Source organism: Schistocerca cancellata, chromosome 2 (genome assembly GCF_023864275.1).
Source record: "Schistocerca cancellata isolate TAMUIC-IGC-003103 chromosome 2, iqSchCanc2.1, whole genome shotgun sequence".
NCBI classification, from domain to species: Eukaryota; Metazoa; Arthropoda; class Insecta; order Orthoptera; family Acrididae; genus Schistocerca; species Schistocerca cancellata.
Window position 1 is genome coordinate 829112668 of NC_064627.1, and position 19839 is coordinate 829132506.

General features: G+C 42.1%; 2 protein-coding genes across 4 annotated transcripts in view; one reads left to right on the forward strand and one right to left on the reverse strand.

Annotated features, from left to right (window-relative positions):
* Positions 1-240: 240 nt before the first annotated feature.
* Positions 241-2725, reverse strand: LOC126162717 (mitochondrial-processing peptidase subunit beta). Its single transcript, XM_049919376.1, has 2 exons — positions 1255-2725; positions 241-427 (listed from the first exon to the last, which is right to left on the reverse strand). The coding sequence occupies exon 1, from the start codon at positions 2695-2697 to the stop codon at positions 1270-1272; it is 1428 nt and encodes a 475-aa protein (XP_049775333.1). The 5' UTR covers positions 2698-2725; the 3' UTR covers positions 241-427; positions 1255-1269.
* A 396-nt stretch (positions 2726-3121) lies between these two features.
* LOC126162718 (wiskott-Aldrich syndrome protein family member 3) overlaps positions 3122-19839 on the forward strand; it is a 262291-nt gene continuing 245573 nt past the window's right edge. For 2 of the 3 annotated variants that reach the window (XM_049919377.1, XM_049919379.1), the window contains exon 1: positions 3122-3291. The gene's annotated coding sequence lies outside the window, so the exon portion shown is untranslated. Of the gene's footprint in view, positions 3315-19839 lie in introns of all 3 variants that reach the window. The other variant, XM_049919378.1, reaches the window with a different exon arrangement.

Sequence of the window (19839 nt, forward strand, 5' to 3'; positions counted from 1 at the left end):
TTTATTTCAGAGTTGTGCTTCATCCAAGGTGGAATATGGAAAGACTGCAATACTACTCTGCTTTTACATTTCTTTAGTTTTTCAAATGTCAGAACCCAGTTCACTACAGTTTTCTATCTTCAGCTTTTCTGTTTTACAAAATTCTCTCTACAGTTCAATATCAACAATGCAAGTCATGGGAGGTGCCATTTTGTCAAAATAACACTTGGTGATTTAAAAAAAAAAAAAATACCACACCACTTACATAATGTACAGATTTTATTTTCATTAATAAATTGATCACAATGAACAAAAGTCATGGTCTTCTGACAAGTAATGACATTGGCTACAATGCTTAAGGATATTTACTATAAATTGAGTAGATCTTCTGAAATAAATTAGCTACCTATTTACAGGTCCATTCTCACACTTTCCATCTGCACTGTACCTGAAAAAGAAATTTATTATGGAAAATGTGTACTTTTCAGCACTTTTTTTATATGTATAGGATCTTCAGTTTGCTGATAAATCAGTGTCAGATACCATAATTCAGAGTTACATGATCAAGTCAATCATTGTAAAGTAGCCACATTACCCAATACAAAAAGCATTTTCTGCTCTTGCTCTCTATTTCCACTATTACTGGAATATATTCTGCACAAATCATTTAATCTGGACAAACAGAGGAAACTGCACAATACTAAACTGACAGATTTAATCACAAATGATGACCTTTGTAACTCACAAAAAATATTACAACATTAATTGATCTATTAGAAATCACATCAATATTTTACTTTCTGTACAAACTAATCACATGTTTGTTACTTGAATTCTACAGAATGAGCAACAATAGGCTAAGATGATCTCTATCAGCAATGTAATAAAACTTTGTAAGACAATTACAGCCCCCCCCCCCCCAATATAATTTTGTTGTCTTTTTCTGTACAGTCCCTGTACACAATTCTGAGAATTCATTCTGGTCAGATGCATGGTATGCAAATACAAAATGCATTCCAACTCCAAATACAAAGACAGCAATCAGAATCTCTAATGTGCCAAAAATTCTCTTAAAACTAATGGCTGTCTACAAGTATAATTATGGCTATCAGTGATAGTACATCTGAAAAGTCAGCATCTCCCAAGTCTCTACAGTTGAGCTTTTCCATGTTCATAAAAAAATCAAGTGAAAATTAAATTAATTTAGCACCATGCAAACAGGAACTAGTGAATTTAACTGAAGTAGCTATTCAGCACAGAAAAAGAAAAACTTACCTCTACAATGTGCAATTACACACGCAGCCAGTACATTGATGACCTGATTCTGTTGTAGTCTGGGAGATTTTCAATTGGTCCAACAGCAGCCAGTGCTGGGCAGTGATCATATATATACTTCATTCCAACATCTCTTACATTTTTTGCTGTGACAGATTCGATTCTAGCAATCAATTCATGAGTTGGGATCCTTCTGTTATAGAAAAGCATCTGCCTTCCTATGTCTTCACAAACAGGCGTTGACCCATCAAGCTGTAAAAGCATATTTGTCTTCAACATGTTACGAGCACGTTCCACCTCTGACTCTGTTACTTCTGTACATATACGCATCCATTCAGTTTGAATATTGTACATCATATCTTCACATTTCAGTGGGTCACACACAAAATAAATGCCCCAAAGACCTGTGTCTTTGTAGCAAGTGTTAAATGACTGGAAAGTATGTGCTAAGTTATCTTGTGCTGCAGCTGCTGCTAAGTGTGATGAATTGTTGACTCCAGCTCCTTGTGTTCTTGTCCACGCACCAATTAAGGTATTAGCGACCATCAATGGAATGTTGTCTGCATCTGCCCATCCACAACCCTCTACAGCAATTGCAACATGTGCAAGCGGGATTGAATCATCCCTCACACGGATCTCCGAGCCAGTAAACCTGCATGGAGTTGGAATGGGAATTTCGTCACTGTAAGAGCCACTGAGGCTGCTAAAATTTTTCTCCGTCAGTTTTACTAAGTCGTCATGCTTTATTGCACCTGCACCAGCCATAACCATCCTTGGGGGCTTGTAATGGGTTTTAATAAAGTCTGATAAATCTTGGCGAGATATAGATTTTATGTTTTTCGTAGGGCCCAGAATTGTTCTGCCCAGTGCTGTGCCCTGATACGCTGTTGCATGCAAGTGATCAAACACTACTTCCTGCAAATTAGTTTCCACTTCTTGCATTTCACGGAGAATAACATCTCTCTCCCTCTCAATCTCTTGTTCTCCCAGCCGGGAATTCAAAATGATATCAGAAAGTATTTCAACACATTTTGGAATATCCTCTGCTAGACACTTCGCGTAAAAAACAGTTTGTTCACGCGAGGTGTATGCGTTAAGGTGGGCACCCATATTCTCAATCTCAAGTTCTAAATCCGTCTGGGATCTTTTCGATGTGCCTTTAAATGCCATATGCTCCAAAAAGTGAGCTACACCATTCGTACTGTCTGTCTCATAACGCGATCCCGCATCAATCCACAAACCGACTGTAGCGGTTAAACCACCACTATCTTCTGTTGCAACACGGAAGCCGTTGTCCAACGTGGTGCACCGCGTTGGTGGTCCATTTATTATTACCTGCTCGAATGATGGTGCAGCGAGTGTTGATCTCCATCTCTTGCTTACTTCAGTTAAATTGCTTTTGTTCCGTAGCACAGCACTCAACCTTAGCAGACGGGTCGCCATTTTGTGAAGGTCGAACTCACTGCCTTGTAATTAGAGTATCCACATAGAAGCTATTTATACACGCTCGTAAGATTCAGAAGTTGGCAATACAATATTTGTTTTCGCAGCATCCACCACTCTTTTCACAGTTCTAAAAAATGTATATAAGTTTTTTCCACATTCTACAATAATTCAGGCTTTATATATTGAAAACATATTCTGAGGTGACAATAAGTGACGGCAACAAACAAAATAGTGCAGAAAATTTGTCTATTTGGTTAATTTAATCCTTAAAATTTATGGTTATATTGCCTAATAAATGCGAAACGCAATCTTGTGTTGAAATTTTACATAGATTGCGAATGACCAGCATTTCAGAGATACTACTCTGATTTCTCAGCAGTGTCAAAGCAAGGCTGCTGGAAGAATTTGCTGCCGCAGCAAATCCAGAAGGCGGTGCCAATCAAGTCTGAGAGTTCGTGAGACAACGCCATTTTACGTGGTTAAGAGTGTTGATTTCATGTGGTTTTCGTAAACTTGTGGGCGATGTCAGTGTTCGTGGAGTAGTGTTTTCAAGGAATGGACTGGTACCTGAATTTATTATACGTGCATATGGTAAGGCATGTGTCCCGAGTACAGTAAGTTAAGAAAACAATGTTTGACACTTAGTGAGTTCAATAGATGCATGATACGAAATTTAAAAGACTGATAAAGCATTGTAGTGTACCTGGGTCACTTGCGACTTGGGAATTTATAAAGCAGCAAGTTACAGTGAGGAAGTTTCTGTTCACAATAACTAATAGATATGAGATTATCAGCTTTTCAGCTGTTTGCCTCAGACGAGAGAAATACTCGCAGTATGGTACGCTATTAGATTCCCTTTCTGTTCCTAATACCAGGAAATAAATTCAGTGATATGAAAGAGATTTCCGTGCGGAACGAATCGTTCGTGTTGCTATTTTTTTATTCTTGCATTTTATCATCACAGTGAACCTGTCACTTTTAGTGAAACTGGGTTCGTTGTCAAGAAACACGTAGTTCGTTGACATTGAAATTGTTTATTTTTACGTGTTACAGCATGGATATTAGGTGGCTGATCAGGCGATGTGTAATTGAGTTTCAAGAAACTTGTATTGTGTAGACGTACAGATTAGTTTCCTGAAAGAAACTTAGTCTCTAACATGAAGAAATTATTTGCTGTCTGAAGTGTAATTAATAGTGAACAGACACTGAAGTTTCTATAGTTAGAAACGTGGCAAGGGGGAACATTTGCTGAGTCTAGTTCAGTATAGATCAGTCAATAATACATCTTTCAGCTGTAATGTGAACCTTAAAGATAGGATCATGCTGTAAATGAAACGCTAGTCATTACGGATGTAACTAAACTGTATAATGCCCTGGGTCAACATAAACTCGCAGGCGCATAAATGCCATGAAGGAGACACAATTTTGATATTAGAACCACATTCCTCTATGCAATACTGATCTTTTGGTTGCTTATCTAGCCGAAATACGCAAGGTACTAAAAGGTTTTGGTAGCATGGATCTCAGAAATGCTTCGATGTCATGTAAAATGTTCAAACTGCTTTCCCGTATGTACCACTTCGTCATTATTAATCAGGAATGGAAGACCTGCATGTTTGTTCTAAGGCTATGCAGTATAAAGCCTTCTTTTGAGAGTTTTGTAGTACTAGAATTGGTGTAAGCCTTTTGTAAAGTAAAAAAAAATCAGTGTTTGTTTTAGCGTCATGAAATGGCTGTAATTGACTTGCGGTTGACTCCGTATCTTCGGTGTGTATAATTCATTTCTTTCAGTCGGTACAGTGTTATCTGCATAGATAAACAAATCCAATATAAAGGTTGACAGATGTCAAACCTAAGGGTAGTATCAAACACTGCAAACTTCGTTATAAACTGAGCTATATATTTATTCACGACAGTACCATTCGTGCTACAGAGAATACTGTGTAGTCAATATATCGTACATAAATCATGCGCGAACTTTAGAAGATGTGAAGTATCAGCAGACCACGCTTAAATTTGACAAAGCTGCATAGGCACGCCCCATTATAGCTCAGTAATGGGTGCTTTTATCTAAAGAAATAAATATTATTGTTACCTTATTTTGTAGACTAGTGTCTCGTCAATAGGGCAATTCTAATTTGTGGCAAATGATTGGTGATTTTTGAGATGTTGATTGTGCTTTGTCGTACTAACAGCGGATAATGTTCTCCGAGAAATGTCAATCAACTTTTTCTGCAGTCGATTTCAGTGTCTGCTCGTGATAATCGTTACGCCAAGACTGTGATAGCATACCTGTTTATGGATACCCTTGGCTTCCTGTAACCCAGGTTTTGTCGCGCAGAAAGTGAATCACCGAAACGTAAGAAGAGGATACTGTGCTTATTTTAGGGTACCATATAGTCATTAACATCAAATGATTTAGAGAAACGGGAAATTCTCATCAGGGCCGGTTTCTTCCCGACACGATACCCGTTATCCCTCTAGGATTTACTCCACTCAAATCTGAATTAGATTGAGTGCCAGTACGTAGAGGGTTTCGGCATGCCTTACGATACATTCCAAAGTCATGTTGTTTAATCATTTTGATTTGTCAGTGGAACATTTTGGCTACGTTATTAGATGTCAAGAGATGTGTTACGAAAAATATAATTGCATAAAAATGGAAACAAAATTGTATAACGTAAAATGTATGTATATGACAAAGCACAGCCTACAACGATATGAAAGTGTAGTCTCTTCAAAGAAAAGATTCCGGGATTTGATCCCTTACCGTTAGTTGGTCATTTGTTTTGATCAAAAATAATTCCATAGCATCTTGACCGCGGCATCATGTTCCTTTCTTCCGTTTCATATTCGGAAACAAAAGCAACCGATAAGTGAATTGACTGACACTTCACAAACAGGAAACATGACAGTGTTATCACTATTTAAGGATGTAGTTTACGAAATTTCAGACCACAACACCAAGACCGCTGTGTTAGGCTGACTGTTAGTCTGGTCTGTTCATACTTAAATTTTCCTATGCTGAGGAAACTGCCTTGTTTTCCCAAGACGACGTAGTTAATCGCTCGATCTGTTGAGGGCACAAGCAGAACTGGAGCACAATGTACGAAAGACGAGGTCCACACTTAGCCTCGAGGCTGGATGCACATTCTACGAATGTAGTAGCGAAGTACGTACTATTGAAAGGAATATTTTCCGTTACCGTACCAGTATTCGAACGCGCCAAGACTTGCTAGAACACCTACGCGATTTTCAGAGTAGCGGGCCTCTGCTGCCAACTGCTATAAAATTGTTTCACATGGATCAGCAACGCCCTTGTTCATATGCCCCAGCCAAGAACTTGGCGGGTATTTACACCGTACATTCCAGGAAGTGTCTGTCTCGTCAACCGACGTTGCTAACGTCCTATCTAATATGAACTGTAGATGTGGAAGAATTTTACAATTCGCGCGTTTCATTTGTAGGCTAAGAAGTGTGGGAATCACGAAAATTTTCAGTGATTTTAGGACCATTCCTAAAGAGCATAGATGGACTGCTATTGGATGACAGGCATTTTTTTCAGCTTCTGGGTGAAGATTGTGCGTCAGTGACTGGCGTTAAATTTCCCACACTCTGCTGTCATATTGAGTGAGAGCACGTGACTCTGCTGATTCGTCCGTACTTTGAGAGCGTTAGTGTCTTAGTCCATGCTCTGTTTTTCCAAAGGGGTGGGCTGTTTCCGGCACCGAGTTTCCATAGTCATCCATACTTGTGGACACAACCACACCAATAACTGACCGCAGCGCAAACAAACGACAAATATTGGAATAAATATCTCCGGTTTTTGGAACGGTTTAGAGTACTCAAAGCTAACAATGGACAAGAGTGAAATACTGCTAGATTTTATGAACGTGCAAGACTTATGGATGAAAGCTACTTTCGCGGGATGTCACTGCCAAGAAATAAAACTCGATGAAACTTGGACCATACAAAGGAAAAACTGCGACAATGTTTTGCAGAGAATAACTGAAAGAAAACGCAGTGAGGCGAACATAATTGGCTTTTTTAATTCAAAGACGATAATTACATTGGGGTCACCGCGAATTATGGTTACCTGGGCATTACAAAAGACGGGACATAGTTCTTTATAGGGTTTGTGCGATCACCACAGACGGTAGTAAATGCTGGCCATGAGGTTGATGAGTTCTGTAGGGCGTCCATTTCCTCCCGACAGCACGGTTGATGGTCGTTGATGCATATGAAAGTGTTGAAGTAAGTCATCCAAACGTGCTCGGTGAGATGTTAAGTCGAGGGAACGGCAGGCCACTCCATCGCCTAATATCCTATCATTCCAGTAGCTCCTTCACCTGCACAGTTCAATGCTGTCACGTCGTGTCAACCATAAAAATGAAGTAAGGGACGAATGCACACCTGAAAGGAAACACATTCAGAAGTAGTAGTGTCACCAATAATGTTGACAGGTGAATGTACCATGTTCAAGGATTTACAGGTCAGTACACTCCTGCAACAATATGTCTCCCCCACACCACAGCACGTAGACTACCAAAAAAATCAATTTCGACAATGTTCCATGGTGCATTACGTGTTCCTACATCTCGCAATGTAAAGATACGTCCGGCATTGTCGAACATGATCGCTTTGGTGTTGCAGGTGTTGTGGTGTGGGAAGGCACGTGGTACACTCACTTTTTTAATCTTTTATGTTCGTTGTTGATCGGTTGACTCAGTTTTTTTTATTACAGAGAGCACGTAACTCTGGCCGAACACGCTGAGCTACCGTGCCGGCAGCTCACTGGTCAACGTTGTGTTCTTCCCCATGTGCGTCTTTTCGTGCATTCGGCCCCGCCTACATTTTTATGGATGGCAATGTGCGACGGCATCAAATATTGTGCAGGGGAAGCTGCTTTGGAACGAGAGGATATGCGCCAGATGGACTGACCTACACGTTTCACGGACATAAATCCTACAGAGTACATGTGGGTTGCGTTGGTAGACGTATTACCGCGCTGGCGGGAGGGAATGGAACGCTCTACCACAAGAATTTCTTACCGACCTTCTGGCCAGCATGGGAGCATGTTTCGCATCATGCGTTGCTGTCCCTGGTAATAACACACGCTCATAATTTGCTAGGGAGCATCGTAAATCGTAGTGACTTTTGTAATTGTCTTTGAATAGGTGTCGTTTCATTCGGCTCATGGCGTATTTCTTTGTCTTATGTACAGTTCTGTTGCGGTTCTGTCTATGGTCAAAGTTTCATCGAGCTAGGGTACTTGGCGGAGGCCCATCATGCGAAAGTTACATTCGTTCTTAAGTTTCCCGCATCTGCGGAATTAATGCCTGTTCTAGCTCCGTATTAAGTCCCGTGTTGCTGTAGAAGAGTGTATGTCATCCTTGTTTACGAGAAGAAAGAAACTGAATGTATAAGAATTGCAGACTATTAACTTTAACTCCCTTTGTTACATGATCGTAGAACTTTCTAAACTCGAGAGTTATGACGTTCCTGGAGGAACAGAGGCTTCTCTGAAAGAATTAACATGGTTTCAGAAAGTTAAATCTTTTGAAACGCGGCTCATTTAATTCCCACAAGATATACAGGGTGTTCCAGAAATGTTGGGACGAACTTAGAGGGTTTGTAGAGGCCGTCTTGAACAAATCGAGGATAGGAACCCGTGTCTCGAAACGTTATTCAGCAACGCTACAGAGCCTCAAAGTTAGATGCGCTTGTGCCTGCCACTAGGTCACCACTTCGGCTGCAAACATGACTTTGTACCCTGACGGACTGTGGTGGAACGGAGCGCAATGATGTTTGTTGGCAGTGATCGCGACTGGTGCCACCATCGCCAGTACAGAAGCTGGAGCTAGCTGCTGCATAAAAAGTCCTCGTCTCCAACGAATGTGTTGCTCTCCTGCCTCTTTGGATGAAGCTATCAGCGGTTTTTCTCCTGTATGCCGAAAAACATTGGAGGTTTGAGAGGGTTCTAGGAGAAAAACAAACTTTGGATGGAAACATCCACCAAGGCTACAGAGCATCGCATTCATAGGAGTTGAGGCCTTTCTACGCAGCACCTAGCTCCAGCTTCTTCACTGGCAATCATGGCAGTCAGTCGCCATCATCTAATAACATTAAGAGACGTTCCGCCTAGGGTCGGTCAGCGTACAGTCATCTTCGTTGCCGAAGGGTAGCATAGCTGCAGGCGCCGGCACCTATAACTTCGACGCTCTGTAGCTTCGTTGGATGACGTTCCTGCACATGTTCCTATCCTCGATTTGTTCCTAAAGACGTCTCTACACCCCTCAAATTTTGATGCAGCATTTCTTGGACAGCCTTTGCAATGATGGAGTTGAACCTAATCAGTATTTCTAGATTACCGAAAGTCATTAGACACTGTCGTCTTCTAAACAAGATACTATCATAAAAGTGTCTTCACGAATGCGAGTGGCTTTGAAGGCTTATAGACTAATATTCATTAAGTTACGTTGAACGGTGATTACACAACGTATAACGAAAGTAACGTCAGGTGCGCCTGAAGGAAGGCTAACAGTACCTGCAATGGTCTCTATATATAGAATAAATCTCTCCCGTAAGCTCAGCAGCGCTCAAATTGTTCGTTGACATAGTTTAAACATTGAGGCCAGGAGTGTAATAGCACGGAACGATGTCAATATTGACAAAATTTCAAAATTAGTAGGGAAAATACAGATTCCGTTAAAAGACGCTGCGTTCGCAAAGAAAATCGCCAGTAAATCATTGTTTGGAAGAATCTCTGTGTAAAGCCATTTCTTGGGTGGTGTGAAGAACAATATCATTCAGCATATTTTCGTCAAAGAGATGCCAACGTTCTTCAGTACTCAAAAGCTTGCAAGCAGGACCCTGTGGATATAGCATAGCTGTTATACATGTATTCCTTGTTTACCCTATAGGACAGTCTTATTTGAAATATTAATGCTCTCTCCCTTGAATTCAAACAAAAACTTTTCTGTTCAAATTTTTTTGGACTCTACAATTCCTAAATTTCATTTTTACTCTCACCCCATATTTTGTGGAATAAAATCGCTGTCAGTGTCACCTGCTTCAATATCATCTTAGACAATCATCATCTTCCCTGATGTCTTCCTGCTCACTACCTTCCTCATCCAACGGCTGATCTACAAGAACCACCTCGAAAACAAGTTTTCGTAAGTCATCTTCCCATAAAGAATCGTCTGTCTTTCCTGAAAGTATTTGTATGGAGTGTAGCCATGTATGGAAATGAAACCTGGACGGTAACAGCTTAGACAAGAAGAGAACAGAAGCTTTCGAAATGTGGTGCTACAGAAGAATGCTGAAGATTGGATGTGTAGATCACGTAACTAATCAGGAGGTACTGAGGTACTGCACAGAATTGGGGAGAAGAGGAATTTGTGGCACGACTAGAAGGGATCTGTTGGTAGGACATGTTCTGAGGCATCAAGTGATCACCAATTTAGTATTGGGAGGGGGGGGGGGTGTTCGTGGAGGCTAAAAATCGTAAAAGGAGACAGATTAATAGACCAAGCAGATTCAGAAGGATGTAGATTGCAGTAGTTATTGGGAGATGAAGAGGCTTGCACAGGATAGAGTAGCGTGGAGAGCTGCATCAAACCAGTCTCTGGACTGAAGACGACAACAAAGAATCGTGTACTTCAGTTTCACCAACTAGCACTGAAATCTCTAAAAGACGACACTCGGAAATAGATACAAATTCACACTAGTGGTAGCAGGGTGATTTTTCACACAGATATTTTTTGTACTGAAATACTGAAGCTACTGATACACATGTTTCAACAATGACTGATCTTACACTAGATGCCAGGATGGCCAACACTCCAAGCAGGTATGTAACGCCCCGGCGGATATATTAAATTTCCCCAGGATGAATTTTCAACCAGTTTAAGGGTAGCCATACCCTGACATGCGATCCACAGTACCGTTCGCAGGCTTTATTGGCAATTGCGTGGCTGCGATATATGCCTCAAATAGCGTAGCTCGAACAAGCTGAAGATAAGTTTTCCTACGCTAAGTAAGATTTACTGGTCTATTTCTGTCTATATCAAAGGCTGAGAAAAAAATATTGTCGCCTTGTGGTTTGGTGAGTACCTCTGTTACGTTATAGTGTTGCTACGTAGTAAATTAATTGATAGTTAACACTCAGAATCTTTTACGAGAAAGATTGGCGTTCCCATTAGATGAACACTTAGTCTTCCATATCAGCGCGCAACTCATTTTTGTCTCATTTGTGTCAACTTCGTACACCACTTTCTACCGATAGAACACGTGAACACGTCAATAGTAAACTGCCTGCCCACTGCCACTGTGTTGACCGAAGAAGTTGAACGTTTTCACAGCGAAAGGACACAGTTACGCACAATTCCCCATTGCAGATAGCTCCTTATAAACGCGAACAGTCACATTTCTTTCTTGTCGATGTAGTGTACTGTACGAAGTATGATTCCGTAACACTTTTTAGGGTAGCATTACGATAGACTCAAGCGAAAGCTCACCAAGGATAACTAGCTGTTATATTTTGACTAAAGTTCAGTCTTGATCACACCATTTATGTTTCAATGACATAAAAAATGTTTACCAAAATTGTATAACTAGCTGTATTCAGCGTATGTTTTCAGTGTTTGTTCAGTTATTGTTTATGCAGCGTATGTTTTCAGCGTTTGTACAGTTATCGTATTTAAGCTTTCTGACTGAAAGTGTTTGCCATCTCAGGCAGCTGCATGAAAACATGCCTTGGCAAGCAATTATCTTACCAGCGGAGCATCCAGACATGCCACTCGTCAGACTAAACTCTTCGACTTGAGTACCTCAACGAGGATCCATATTCATGCCCCAGTGCGTGTTGGAAATTATTGCAGTGTACACTCAAAGGAGAGTGAAAGTATGTATAAACATAAAATTTCTTTGTTGTTCTGATAACGCCTTTGTTACACATTTTCTTAGTGACACCCCAAATGCGGAAAAAACTAGGAATTATTAATAATTTTATTCTTTCTCGTTTCTTTGGCATGTTTCTCATTTGTTGGTGCTTGGGCGAACTGTAGTCGAACAGCTGCAACATTCGCTGTTGCCATAAATCGCCATGCGCGAGTAATTCTTTTTCATTCTCCGATCTCGCGGTGCTCCTACAATTACATCACGTTGTCTTGCTTAAAATGACAATAGTTTTACCTTGTTTTATTGCGGTATGTTACATACAAGAGATATAAAAATTGCTACGGTCGCAGGTTCGAATCCTGCCTCGGGCATGGATGTGTATGATGTCCTTAGGTTAGTTAGGTTTAAGTAGTTCTAAGTTCTAGGGGACTGATGACCTAAGATGTTAAGTTCCATAGTGCTCAGAGCCATTTGAACCATTTTGAGGTATAAAAATAATCAGGCCTTCAAGCATGAAACATTGCCTGGTACATTCCCACCGACAATATATGTATATACAGGGTGTCCCGTTTTAATCTCTACCGGCCGATATTTCTGGAGCGCACGATCCTGCTAAAGTCTCTAGTAAAAGTTGTAGGGGTTGAAGGTCATGGAATGGTTACCTCGAAATGACCTTGAACCCTTTTCCAAGGTCAAACCAAGATCAAGTTCAATTTTGCAAATGGTAACTCCTATTTTTTTATTCCATTCTCGTATTCTACGTGAAAAAATATGCGATGTTTGTAGGGAACATTTCTCGAAAAAACCAGTAGTTTGTCGCCAGGGGCACTTAATTGTAGCTTTCCCAGGTTACCAGTACCTCGAGAAAGAAGCGAGAACGGGAAAAATTGTCAATGAAAATATTGTATGGTTTCTGAACTTCGTCCACTGGCGACGTTTGCCTGAACTTGAAATGGCCTTGAAATTCTTCATATTAACCTGAAAGCAAATAACGTCGGCATTAGCGGAACCCAATGTGCACCACGTGGAGGTTGCCCAGCAGACTTCGAACATCGTTTGTCTGAAAAGGGCTGATTAACATGGTTCTCACTGGAAATTTAGGGTCTGAGATGCTCGATCAACTGCCCATTTTGCCAAATGCACTTTTACACACTGTCGGAAACTGGTCTAGACGTCAGTGCCTGATGGGTGATTACATGGAAAGCCGCCACAATCCTTTCCCTCGTATCTTCTGGCGTCATCGGGGGAGTGGTGTACACCTTCTGCTTCACAGCTCCCCATAAGAAAAAGTCGAATGGTGTTAAGTCTGGCGGTCTTCGATGGAATTCACGAACTGCACTACCGATACCAATCCATCTATTCGGGTAAGTTGCATTAAGGTACCGTCTGACGGGTGAGGCCTGATGTGCGGGGGCGCCGTCGTATTGAAACCACATACGTGCTCGTATGGGTGGGCGGATATTTTCTAGTAAAGGAAACACCAGGTTCTGGAGAATATGAAGATAGCGCAAGCCGTTCAACGTTTTGCCATAAAAACTGGATCTACCACGTAACCTCCAACTATGCCCGTAAAGACATTGATTGACCAGTGTGTGTTCTGTGATTTCGTTGTCAGCGAGGATTTGCTTCCGCCCAGTAGTGTGCGTTATGGAGATCGACTCCTCCCATGTTGTCAAAGTTTGCCTCGTCAGTAAAGAGTGTGTGTGTGCGCGCGCGCGCGAAGAAAAAGGGATCTTGACGTATTTGCGTATTGGTCAATCGACAAAATGCCAGCCGTCTCTCAGGATCCCCCGGCTCAAATGCTTGAATGATGTGTAAGCGATATGGGTGGGATTTAAAGTATCGTAAAACATGATACCGTTGATCAGGGCACGCCATGCATTCGCTGAAACTGACGAGTCGAAAGGTGTGGACCTTCAGCGAAATAGCACAAACTTCCAGCGCAATCGCCTTTCTCGGGCCCGTCTTTCGTTTCTGCCTTTTTAAGGTCCCTCTTTCAGCTCGTCTTACCAGAGACCTAATTGTAATCTTAGTGGTATGACTTGCATCGGGATATCTTTCGACATACAATCTCTGCGCGGCTGCATAATTCTCAATATTTCTAACGGCGTGTAATAAGCCATTTCGGATAGATTTGAGTAGAAAAATAAATTGTACTGATCACTTTTACTATCATTGGCTTTCTTAGGTTTTCCCTTCAACGAAATATCCGGCAAGCTTGTTGCAGGACAACTGACTTATTACAGTGTACGCGACCCGTTTGTTGACACTTGCTCGCCGTTGTTTACGCCACAACGTGAAGCCATAACTTAGTATTCAAGTGCGCTCATTCAGAAAATTACTTAGGTGTCTAACGGAAGTGTCTTTCAAGGGGGTACCTTTACATTGATATTGACGTAATAATACCCCATGGTAATCCGTCCTTTCCGGATATGGAGAGAAGGCAGAAACGAAAGTCGATTGCGGGACAAGTTGGCTCAGATAAATTTTTCTTATGGACTGCAAACATTCGTGTTGAGAATAATTTTGGTTGTACGGATTTGGAAAAATTTCACTTCGCAGGAACTCATTAGATTCTTACGAGGCGAAATTCATCAGAGTTCCACGAGGCGAAATTTTTCTTAATCCCTTAACACACATTTATTCTAAGTCCATAAGAGAAAAAACTATGAAAGTCATGCCAGTCAAGAATCATTCTAAATGATAAATTTTCAGAATCTCCAAAGCTAATGATTTCAAATTCCCCGACAATGGCGCTTATTAGTTACCCTCAGAGCTCCACCCTTCTCTTCTGATTGTGCTGGTAACCTGGGAAAGTTACAATGAAGTGCCACCTGGCAAAAACTATTGGTTTTTCGAAAAAGCGTTCCCTACAAACAATACTTTATTCACGTAGAATACGAATATGGAATAAAAAATAGGGATTACCATATTCAAAAATGAACTTGACCTTGGTTTGACCTCGAAATAGGGTTCAAGGTCGTTTCGAGGTAACCATTCCATGGCCCGCCTACACTCTGCAGAATTGTGACGCAATTCTCTCTCGTATATCGTGCAAATAGTAAATATTCGCCGAATACGGCGTATTCATCTATAGTGATATTGATGTGTAAACGCCATTCGACGGTTTCACAATACAACACCAGTAGGAACGGTAAGACTAGTATCGTCGAATCAAGCGAATGTGAATGATGTATTTCTTCGAAGAACAAGTTGATATGCTTCTCATTTACGGTGAATGCCAACGAAATTCAGGGAGCAAAATTTCCTGTCGCTTCGTACTTTCCTTGTCAAAATTGGTGCCTCTCATAGTTCCCCCGCATATCCAGGAGAGTGGGGTCCTGCAGGGCTCGGTACTGAGTGTATCTGTACTGAGTGTATCTCTACTTTTAGTGGCCATTAATTGTCTAGCGGCAGCTGTAATGCCGTTCGTCTCACCTTCTCTGTATGCAGACGACTTCTGCATTTCGTAGTGCTCCACCAGTACTGGTGTTGCTGATCGGCGCCTACAGGGAGGCATCCACAAGGCGCAGTTATGGGCTCTAGCCCACTGTTTCCAGTTTTGGGCCGCAAAGTCGTGTGTTATGCACTTCTGTTGGCGTAGTACCGTTCATCCTAAACCAGAACTTTACCTTAATGACGATCCACTCACTGTAGTGGAGACATATCGATCTTAGGACTGGTTTTCGACGCCCGATTGGCTTGGCTTCCTCACCTTCGTCAGCTTAAGCAGAAGTGCTGGCAGCACCTCAATGCCCTCCGCTGCCTTAGCAACACCAACTGGGGTGCAGATCGCTCTATGCTGGTGCAGCTCTACAGAACCCTTGTTCAATCACGCCTTGACTATGGGAGTCTGGTTTATGGTTTCGCGGCGCCCTCTGTGTTGCGTTTACTCGACCGCGTGCACAACTGCTGGGCAGTTATGTTGCAAACGTTCGTAGTGCCGCTGCGCATCCGAATTAGTCTCATTTTTCCACCTACGGCGGTTCATCACCCTCATCGGCGGCCCAGGTCAGGGCTTCCAATTGCAGTTCGTGTCCGATCCCTTCTTTCCGAATTGTAGTCCTCACCGTTACCACCTATACTTGAGGTCCAGTCAAGTACACCTAGGCCGCAGCTTTGCCTGGACCTTTCACAGGGCCCTGAGGACTCAGTTAACCCCGCGCCTCTCCCTTGCCACTGCCACTTCCTCTTGGTTCTTGACATGTACTGAGGCCACGAAGTGGTTTACACAGACTTACAGTTTGATGGCTGATGCTCACGTCGGCTCCGTGTATGTCCATGAAGAACAAACTGAACAGCATTCATTACCTGATGGTTGCAGTGTTTTCACTGCCGAGCTGGTGGCTGTATCTCGTGCTCTTGAGCACATCCGTTCATGCTCTGGGGAGTAGTTTCTTCTGTGTACTAACTCCTTGAGCAGCCTACAAGCTACTGATCAGTGGTACCCTCGTCATCCTTTGGTAGCGACCATCCAGTAGTACATCTATTCCCTGGAACGGTCCAGTCGTTCAGTGGTGTTTGTCTGGGCTCCAGGTCACGTCTGAATTCCAGGCAACGAACTTGTCGACAGGCTGGCGATACAGGCTACGCGGAAACCGCGTATGGAGATCGGCTTCTCTGCAACTGACCTGCGTTGAGTACTACTTCGCAAGGTTTTGCGGCTTTGGGAGGCGAAACGGCATAACCTCAGCACGCGCAACAAACTGCGTGACATTAAGGAGACTACGAATGTGTGGCAGTGCTCCACGCGGACCTCTCGCAGGGACTCTGTGGTTCTCTGCCAGCTCCGCATTGGCCACGCTTCGGTGACACACGGCTACCTCCTGCGCCGTGATGACCCACCTCAGTGTCGTTGCGGCGCGTGGCTGACAGTGGCCCATATCTTGGTGAGCTGTCCTTCTTTGGCTGCCCGGAGACTGACGCTTCAGTTACCGGACTCGTTGCCATTAATTTTAACTGACAACGCCTCATCGGCTAAGTTAGTTTTACTTTTTATACGTGACGGTGGGTTTTAGCATTCTACGTAAGTTTTAGCGCATGTCCTTCGTCCCTTCGTGTTCTCCACTCTAATGCTTTTAGGGCGGATGTTTTAATGTGTCGCAGAGTGGCTGGCTTTTCCTTTTTATTTTCGTGGTCGGCCAGCCACGGACATCTGCGCTCTTATTTTTACCTCTTCTACCTGTTTCTTGCTTCTCTCTGTGGTTTTCTTTTCCTGTTTTGTCCATAGTAGTGTTGGTTGTCCTTCTGTCATTCTTCTGGTTCTTCCTTTCTCCTGTTATTGTGCTGTACGTCTTCTTTTTTCCTTGTGTAATTATTTTACCGGGAACAAGGGACCGATGACCTCGCCTCCCCTCGTTTAAACCAATCAACCAAATTTTGTCCCATCTAGTCCGGTCTTTTCTTACGTTCATCTCTGCTAACAGACTTATGATTAGTATCCAATTTGTCTCCAGCATCTAGCACACTCCATCTTTCACACTCATCCGTGGATCAACGAAAACAAGAACAAACCAACTGGACTATGGCTGTGAACTGATAGGAAAATTAAGTATCGTATAGTACCCCTACACTAGTCAAAAGTCGACATTTAAATGTACCCATAGTTTGAATTTTTCGCTTCACAAGAGAGATAACTTAGCTGCACACGTTAAATCACCACCTGTTTGATGGCAGTCAGACTGTATGGCCAATAATTTTTATTGATTCAGTGGAGTTGATAGAGAATTTTATTTTCACTCATAGACTCTTTTAGGCAGGGGACTGAAAACCTTACATAGGTCACAAATTTCACCTTTTCCTAATAGAGCAAGATAATATTACTGAGGTTAATGCATTAAAATAGCACTGGATTCATATTCGGCGGGAACGGAATTAACCCTCCCCCCCATCCGACCTACCGTATGTAGGGCGAGTGGATTTCCTAAACCGCTCTAAAGCTTAGTTTTTTTTTTTTTTTTTTTGTCTGGAGAGCTTCAGTTTGGCGGGAAATTAAATTTTAGCACGCTTCTCCTCCGCTGGGGTCCATAAAATTACGATATGAGAATTCAGTGTTAGTCAGCAAAACTTGACAGTTTTTCTCTGAATGGAAATTTTTATGACCTATTGAACGACAGCAGTACACATAATAAACTGAAACGGTTTAGCTATTCTGTAAAAGCTATGACAAAAACTGGGTTACTGTTGCGAGCAAAGTTAGACAGCTGTGCGTGAATAGCAGTAGAGAAAAGTCTTTATCCACAGCAGAGGATTTGTTTCCTTTTAGTGGGCGCTAGTTGCAACCCAGATTTTCTGCAACGTCAGTAGCAGTAAAGCCAGCACAACAGTATTTACAAAGACGGGAATTTTTTTATTACTTGTCTTTATAAAAGTGGCTGTTCTTGTCACCGGACGATATTTCTTTAAAGGGAAAGTATCACCGTGCGGAAAGTACCAGAGAGCCGATTCCACAGTCGCGAAGTAAAGAGGCGAGCGTAAAGACTGCTGTTCTCCAAACTCCTCCCTTTCACTGTAGTAAGTGCACAGAGAAAAATTTTAATGACACTTCTTGGCAGTGTAGTACAATGTGTCTGATCGGGATTCTAACCCAGAACTCGTCTTTCCCAGACCAACACACGGTTGCATCTGCCAGGAAGTATCTAAAAAACGCACACTACGCTACAGGTGAGGTGATTTCTGGAAGCGTTTACAATTTGTCATTGGAGTATTCTTGTGTGACCTGTTGCAGTAGTACTTTTATTTCAGTCCGGTACGTTGCCATGGTTTTATTGTAACAGTTCTTTTTGTAGGGAGAACAGACTGGATTAATGTGGAGGGAAGGTGCTGTGTGAAGCAATATTTTTTTAATCTTCTGGCTGGGAACTGATAAAATTTATAATGAATCCTTACGTGACGTACAGCGTATGGGTAACGTGTTGCCGATTGTAGCAATGTTGTTGTTCTTGCCCAGAGGTAAACTGAAGTTACTGAGTGCTTCCAGTGGCGACCATCGAATGACTAACACTTCGCGGGGAGTGTGTGTCACAAGAAAAATGGCTGCTTTGAAGCACAAAACGGGAGACGGGCTATTTGCATTAAGAACCGGATTGAGGTACTGCTAAGCGCACGTGTGGCACGATAGAATAAAGTGAAAGCTATATAAATATCCATATAAGTTCTGTCGTCCTATATTAGGAAACTTGTATTGGCATTGGTGTGGCACGGAATCTCGAAGACGGCAGTCGGTTGCTGCAGTGTTGAATTGTCGTGCAGAACTTAGCAACTTTTATGTTTTCTTATAAAAATACTCGCATTACTATGTGACATGGAATTCTTTCTCTTCCCGCCCTGCAACTCTCTGCGCTGAAGATTATTTATTCAGATTAATTTCATCGAACTGAAGATGCTCACACTTGGTAGCTGTGGTAACGTCAGCTGCTTTACTGAAACAACCTTGGGCGTATCTCCTTTACGCTAGACAAAAATTCTTAAAGTTCAGCGTATTCGAACTAAAACACTGCGTGACATTGTACATTGCCCTTCAGTATTACTGTCAGCGAATAAAAGATCCGTGTAGATTCCACAGTAATTTCTGACCTGCACTTGTCATCTAGCATAGTTTTCATTGCTTGCTTAACTATAGTTTTTGTTTTGCACGTGACCCGTGCACACTAGGAAAACTGTCAAAGAAATAAATGGTTTGCTTCCAGACAAGGATCGTTTACATTCGCACAACTAGGGCGAGACTGTATGCAGCTGACTGGATGTTAGTTCCTTGGGTACTGAGTGACGCGAACTCCTTAAAGTTCAGTATCTGGAGTGAAAAGTCGATGGAAATAGCTTGGGAATGTTTTCACGAGGAAATTTTATAACAGTTCTCGTAAAACATCAGATATTCGGAATCCCCATTCACTGTTCCCTAAGAGTTACGGGCAGTGTTCCTAGTTCTGCATGGAATATTCGAATACGTTTGTGTGACTGGATTTAAAGGTTACACAAGCAGAATGCAGTAGGTTGTTACGGATGGAGACTCATCCACACATAAGACTACAGTTAAAGTAAATTATGGTGTAGCTCAGGAGAATGTGGTAAGCCTTTTCTGTTCGTGCTACACGTTGATGATTACCAAGAGAATAATAATGTGATGTGAATAAAATGGTTAATTCTCGTCAGTCTGTGAAGTAATAAAGGACGTAAGATTCGCATCAGCTTCGCCACCCGGAAGAGTACTTCTGCAAGTCATTCGAAACATGTACC

Bases quoted from the DNA above. Each gene is read 5' to 3' on its own strand.
- LOC126162717 (XM_049919376.1), bottom strand. From the start codon at position 2,697: ATGGCGACCCGTCTGCTAAGGTTGAGTGCTGTGCTACGGAACAAAAGC.